The sequence below is a fragment of the Myotis davidii genome, unplaced genomic scaffold (genome assembly GCF_000327345.1).
Source record: "Myotis davidii unplaced genomic scaffold, ASM32734v1 scaffold1059, whole genome shotgun sequence".
NCBI classification, from domain to species: domain Eukaryota; kingdom Metazoa; phylum Chordata; class Mammalia; order Chiroptera; family Vespertilionidae; genus Myotis; species Myotis davidii.
In genome coordinates this window covers 168891-175172 of record NW_006290038.1, presented here as the reverse complement: position 1 = coordinate 175172, position 6282 = coordinate 168891, and the positions used below count along the sequence as shown (strand labels likewise).

The 6282-nt window shown below is 57.9% G+C and overlaps 2 protein-coding genes across 2 annotated transcripts in view; both read right to left on the bottom strand.

The window, feature by feature from the left end:
* The window catches only part of LOC102755272 (Fc receptor-like A), a 5192-nt gene extending 4159 nt beyond the window's left edge, over positions 1 to 1033 (bottom strand). The window contains exon 1 of the mRNA XM_015563556.1: positions 979 to 1033. Within this exon, the coding sequence (XP_015419042.1) occupies positions 979 to 1033 (55 nt within the window). The remainder of the gene's footprint in view (positions 1 to 978) is intronic.
* A 3068-nt stretch (positions 1034 to 4101) lies between these two features.
* Positions 4102 to 6282, bottom strand: part of LOC102754992 (low affinity immunoglobulin gamma Fc region receptor II) — an 11179-nt gene continuing 8998 nt past the window's right edge. Inside the window, exons 8-10 of the mRNA XM_015563555.1 lie at positions 5982 to 6029; positions 4513 to 4553; positions 4102 to 4440 (exon numbers count right to left, since the gene is read on the bottom strand). Coding sequence (XP_015419041.1) covers positions 4354 to 4440; positions 4513 to 4553; positions 5982 to 6029 — 176 coding nt within the window. The 3' untranslated portion in view covers positions 4102 to 4353. The remainder of the gene's footprint in view (positions 4441 to 4512; positions 4554 to 5981; positions 6030 to 6282) is intronic.

Sequence of the window (6282 nt, the reverse complement as noted above, 5' to 3'; positions counted from 1 at the left end):
AGGAGTAGAGTGAGCCAAGCTAGGAGACAGGTCAGAGTGCAGCGGGAGAAGGTGTGAATCTAAGCAACTGGGCTTTGCTGGAGCGCCACCTGCTCAGGGGAGCCCAGAGGTCGCAGAGGTTACCTGCGGGCCAGGGCGGCCGCGTGCAGGACTATGAAGGACACAGGCCAAGACAGGTCACTCAGCTGGGAGGTCACGGGCACAGCCCAGGTCAGAAATGACGAGGGCTTGTCCTGCATGGCATTCCTTATGTTTCAGGGGAGGGGACGATAACTGGTTGTCTGCAGAGCGTGGGCAGAAGGGAATCTGGCTTGTTCGCCAAGCCCCTGTCTGGGTGTCCGGTGGGAGGCGCGATGAGAGAGACAGGAGGGGACAGTTGCTTGGGCACCGGCCACGTGGTGCCGGGAGACCTGGAGACACGTGGGTGGGTGTGTCCTGTGCGAGGCTGGGTATTTGAATGTGATGCTCGAGCACAGGCGTGGGGTTGGAGATGCGATTCAGGACTCAAACCACTCAGCTGTCCCGGGAAAGATGAAACCAACAAATAAGCTGACTGGGGAGACGGCATGGAGAGAGAACGGTAGGGAGGCAAGGAAGCCACCAAAGGGACCAAGGGGGTCGAAGGACCAGGGGGCGTGATGCGTGGGGGCCGGGGAGTGGAGGACACCAGCTGGGATGAGCGACAGCAGCAGCGAAGCCCACCAGGGTAGGAGCTAGAGTGTGGGAGGCCCCTAAGGCCAGATGCGGCCCCCGGGCCCTGTGACGGCCAGACCAGAGCACCAGAGCGCAGGGGAGCACCTTGCTGCAGAGGCCCTGTGGTCCAGGGGCTGGGGTGGGAGAGGCTGGGAGGTTTTCATGTCAGTCCCCCACTTCATATCCCCCAGCCCCGCCTCCTCGGAGGCCAGAGAAGGTCCAGGCACCTTCCCGCTGGGCCTCCTGCAGGCCACCCCTGCCCCCCAGCGCAGGAGTGTTACTCACCCAGCAGCACCTGGGCTGCCCAGAGCACAGGAGGCGAGAAGCAGCCCAGCTTCATGGCGACTGTGTGAAGGTCTCCGCAGCCTCACACCCCCGACTTTCAACATGAAACCTCTCAAATTAGAAAAGAGGAAGCAAGTCTAACTGTCTTGTCTCCTCTTCAACTCTGATTGGCTTCCATCCTTCAGGTGCCAGGTCATCTGTGTGGAGGGCTGTGGGGGAAATGATGGTCCAGGTCCCCGTGGATCTCAGAGAGCTGCCAGAGCATGTGCTGCCTGCCATGTCCCCGCCTCCTGCTCCTGCTGGGGAGCTGGCTGACAGAGACGGAAGCTGCTGACAGCTACAGAACCTGGTGGGCCCTCTGAGAGTTCAGGTGCCATGTTTCTAGAGCCTGGGCTGCGGCAGGTCACGGGAAGAGGGCGGTGACGGCACCATGTCAGACATAGCTGAGTCCTTCCTGGGCTCTGACCACCCAGTTTCTCAAACCTAGTCTCAGGACTCAGCAGCGGAGGCTGTGGCTCTCCGGCTCCAGGAAAAGGGAAGTTTCCAGAGGACTCAGCCCGAGGCCCTGGTCCTGAGGAGACTGGAGACTCCCAAGGAGACCCAGAAAGAGGGCGACATGGAGGGGACAGCACCTCCCAGCTCCAGGGGGCCTCCCAGAGCCACTGTCTCTGCCTCAGGATGTCCCCTTTGAGGCGGGTCCCAGTGGCACAGCCACCCCCCTTCTCACGGGATCACCCCTTCCTCCTGTTCCTGTGCAGAGGGCCCCCGGGACCCAGGTGGGCGAGTGTGGTTGCCCAGAGGTGAGAGGAACCATCAGAAATGCGGAAGGGAAGGCCTGGGCTTGAAGGCAGGGCGGGTAGGGGGGCCTGACACCCCGCCCCCAGCTGTGCAAAACCACAGGGCAGAGCATGCCCCAGAGGGCAGATAGCTCTCAGTCTAAAACCAGCATTTACAGGAAGTCTCCATGTCTGAGAGGCCGTGTTCCTGTGGGCGAGTGTGGGCAGGAGGCAAGGAGATGTGAGCCCGTCCCGAGAGACCACAGGCCCAGGAGAGGAAAGGGGTCTGAGCCAACCTGATGCAAAGCCGAAGCAGGAGGAGTTGAGTCGGACCAACACTCCCCTCACACAGAAAGCACTGAAACTGAATCAGGGACTTAACTATAAATGTAAAACTATAAACCCTTTAGAAAAACACGGGAGACATTGATTGGGATCCAGTGCTAGGCAAAGAGTTCTGAGACTTGGCACCCTATGAATGACCTATTAAAGACGGAGGTTCCCCTGAGTATGTGGAAATCATAAATCGATGGTGGGTTTACTTGACTTAAAGTTATAGAAATGTATGTTATAAGACATTTGATGAGAAGCTTTAAGTAATCTTATTGATATAAACTCCTGTATAATTTAAATATTCTGATGAAATTGTGCTTTCCTCCAAAATAAATTAAGAGAAATAAGGAAGATTTCATTCCAGTATACACAGGAGGACAGTAAAAGATCATCTGGTGAGGAAAATATCTTAGGTGACTTTAAATCTACGAGTATTTCTTGATTTTAAAAAATGCAAAAGTATCAGAAATAAGAAAAGGGATATTAGTCAAGGCTTAACATTATTACAATGTGCAAAATGGAAAGCAAATATAAGAGAAGGCTGATCAGAAAACCAAAGCTAATTTTGTGAAAAGAGCAATAAAATACATCTTTGACACGTCCAGCGAGGATAAAGGGATTAAGAGGCCAAGGTGTCTCTAGCGTTCAACCACGGAGCAGTGTTTTGTTTAAAGTCTACACAGGAGCATTGGGATGTCCACAAATCTTGATCGTGTTGTTGCAGGGAACTGCGTGTGTGTCCGTAACGAGGGGACTGCTGACGAGAAGCCAGACAGTTCCCCTGGGACCCCGCAGAGGACCGGTGTCCGAGGGTCAGGAATGGCTTTGAGAACAAGAGCAGAGCGGGAAAGGGAGCCTCGTGGGCCTTTCTCCTACCCAAGGGGCGCCGTGTTTCCGGGTGACATTCCTCCCACCATCGGTCAGTGGTCAGTGGAGTGTCATATCACCACGTGAGTGTGAAATCTGACTGGGAATAGGAAGTGCATCCCAAAAGCCATGGCAACCACCCAGCAAAGGAAGCTGCCGAGTCCTGGTGGCAGGCGCGGCTTACGGTGATCTGTCTCGGCTTACGGTGATGTGTCTCGGGGTCCCTGGAAAACAAGGCCCCTCCAGGGCGCCCACCAAGCCCCGGGGCTGTCGGGCATAATCCAGCAGCGGGACGGCCTCTCTGCGGCCACAGCCTCTGGTGCCGGCAGCAGGCACAGCAGCAGGAAGCGTCGCAGTCTCTCCGTCCGTCCGTCCGAAGCTCGGCTTGCTGAGAACTGGGTTACGAAGCAAAGTAGTCCTTTATCTGCCGCGGAGGAGGAAGAGGATGGAGACAAGAAGGCGAACTCACCGAAGAAGAGCTCTGCTTTAGGAGGGGTTGGCCCCCAGCTTATCCCGAAAGGGCAGCAGCCCAGGGCGGCTTACACGCCAACCAGTGCAGCCTCGAAAAGGGAGGGTCCTGGCCGGGGCTCAGTTGGTTGGAGCGTCGCCACATACCTGGACTGGGCACAGACCTAGGCAATCTGTGTCCATATGTGTGTATCTCTCTATCTAAAAATCAATAAACACATATCCTTGGGTGAGGATTAAAAAACGTTAACAAAGTAAAGGGAGTGTCGTTTTTTTAAAATATATTTTATTGATTTTTTACAGAGAGGAAGGGAGAAGGACAGAGAGTCAGAAACATCGATGGGAGAGAAACATCGATCAGCTGCCTCCTGCACACCCCCCACCAGGGGCGTGCCCGCAACCCAGGCACATGCCCTTGACCGGAATCGAACCTGGGACCCTTCATTCCACAGGCCGACACTCCATCCACTGAGCCAAACCGGCTAGGGCAAGGGAGTGTTGTTTTATAGTGTTTATTATAAAAGCAACACATGCTCTGTATAGAAACAGAAAGGAAAAGCACCCTGAAACCCCCACTCTAATATATTGGCGTGTGTTGCTCTGTTTCAACATTTCTGAGTCCATGTACACTAATGTAACTTTCCCATGCAAGCTGCAATATAAGCATCTCCCAAGTGGCTACAATCTCTTAATAAAAGCAAGTTTTATTGTCTGCGTGGATGTGGGACAGAGGACGTGTGATGGCGAGAAGTGCTGGGGCTCAGGGCTCAGTGTGGCTGTCATCAGGGGCCACAGCTGTGCTGTCAGTACAGGGAGCCCAGGATCTCTGCGGGTGACCCTGGAAGAGCCCCCCCTCTTCGGAACGGCAGGCAGCCTGCCCGAGGGGGTGCGGCCAGGAGAGAGATGGGCCTGCTTGGCTCTGGCCCCACAGCTACATGTTCTGGTAATCCGAGGGCGCAGCGTCTTCCTCAGGGGCTTCAGGGTGCAGGAGGAGGGAGTAGGTGATTGTGTTCTCCACCTGGAGAAAGCAGGGGTCAATGGGGCCACAGAGAAGCCCCTGGAGGGGGGCAGGCCACGGCTGGGGGCTCACCTCTGCTTTGGCAGCTGTGTCAGTGTCATTGGCGATGTTGGCTGTGGGCGAGAAGCACAGTCAGCAGGCCCTGCTGAGGGGCCCCTGCACGGCTGCCACCCCAGGCCAAAGCCGCCGCCCACGCCCGCCCGCGCCCCCCCCCGCCACGCTGGCGAAGGGAGGCGGGCATTTGTGCGGCGTGGCAAAGCAGGCAGCTTCCGGGGTCTGAGGTGTTGGGACAAACTTCAGGTAGAGAAGACGTCGGCCACTTTGGGCCGGTGAGATGCATCCTTGTTGGGACTTAGAGGGATCTGGTGACACCATGATATACAAGGAAAGAGGGAGAGTGAGGAGGGAGGGAGGGAGGGACCAAGCAGCAGCCAATGCAGTAGGACAGCCAGTCCCTCGTGCCTTTGCCGGGAAAGCACCCTCAGTGTCTGCAGCAGCAGGCAAGGTCTGAGACAACACCGGCAGGTCCTCCCGGGCCTGGTCGAAGCACCCCCCTTTGCCATGCCCCAGACTCCGGAATAGACCCCCAACCAAATGCTCTCTCCAGCCTGGCCACACCTTATGGCAGCCACAACCCCAGGCCTGGCTTCAACATAAATGCCCCGTGAAACACACCTACGCCGTGGAGACGGCCACACGTCGGGTGGCCAGGCGCGGTGCCAGGCTCCTCTCGGCGTCTGGGTCCCCCCACCCCCAGCCTGGCCAGGACGTGGCTGCTCAGAGCTGCTCGGGCTCTCAAATCTGCTGCTCGGCTCTGCGTCACCGCGTCCCCTGAGGGTCCCCGGCCTCTTTGACTGCAGGACTGCTGGCCGGTGCCTTCATGCTCTGGCTGTGCCAGGAACCACGCTGCACCTGGGCAGGGCCAGGCGGCCACTGGCTCAGTGTCAGACCTGGAGGCCGGCTTCCTCGGCGAGGAGACTGAGCCACGGGGGAGGACTTGCCGAGGTTCCTCTGCCCAGTGGGGACAGGGCCCGGGCATCCCCAGGCAGCGGCCTGGACCCGAGCTTGGTCCGTGGAGCCTACGAAGGCCGCTAGAGCCCCAGAACTTTCTCGTGTTCCTCTGGGAGCTGAGCCCAACCACCCAGACGCCATCACTTCACGGAGCAGACTCCTCAACAAACCCAGGTTGTCCCCCAGGCCTCTTCCCTCCCTCCCTCCTAGAACCCAACCCCGATCCTATTCACCTCATCTTACATCTTTTAACCGCTGCCCAGTGCCAGCTCTGCCAAAGCTCCCTCTCATTTCGTGCTCTGGAAATTTCCCAGCGTTCCTAGTCCCGGGAGTCCCGACGCTGGCGAATCCCTACCTCTACCTGGCGCGGCTGTTCCTCTCCTCACGCCCAGTGAGGTCTCTTTAGGCCCAGGAGTTGTCTCAGAGCTGCCAAGCCACCTGAGCCCTGCCCGCCACACACACAAGCCACCTGCTGCTCCAATTCACCTGGCCGCCCAGGCGGGGCAGCAGGAGCCCCAGGCTGCACTCACCTGGTTCCTCGGGTAGGGTCTCTCCCCTTTCCCTGTTCTCAGGGGTTCCTGGGAGGGTTGGGAGGGCACACGGGAGGTTAGTAGATTACAGGGAGGGGTCTGAGTCCTCAGGACCAAGGGTCAGGGTCAGCATTGTGTTAGGACCAACACAGGCCTTCAGCATTCAGAGGCGTCTTCCTCCCTCCCCACCTCCTCCCCAGACTGCAGAAGGCCTGGTCCGGAGAAACCGCCCCCCAGGCTGCACACGGGCGCCTGGACGCTGGGAGGCCACGCACTGCTCTTCCTGGGCTGGCTCTGCCCT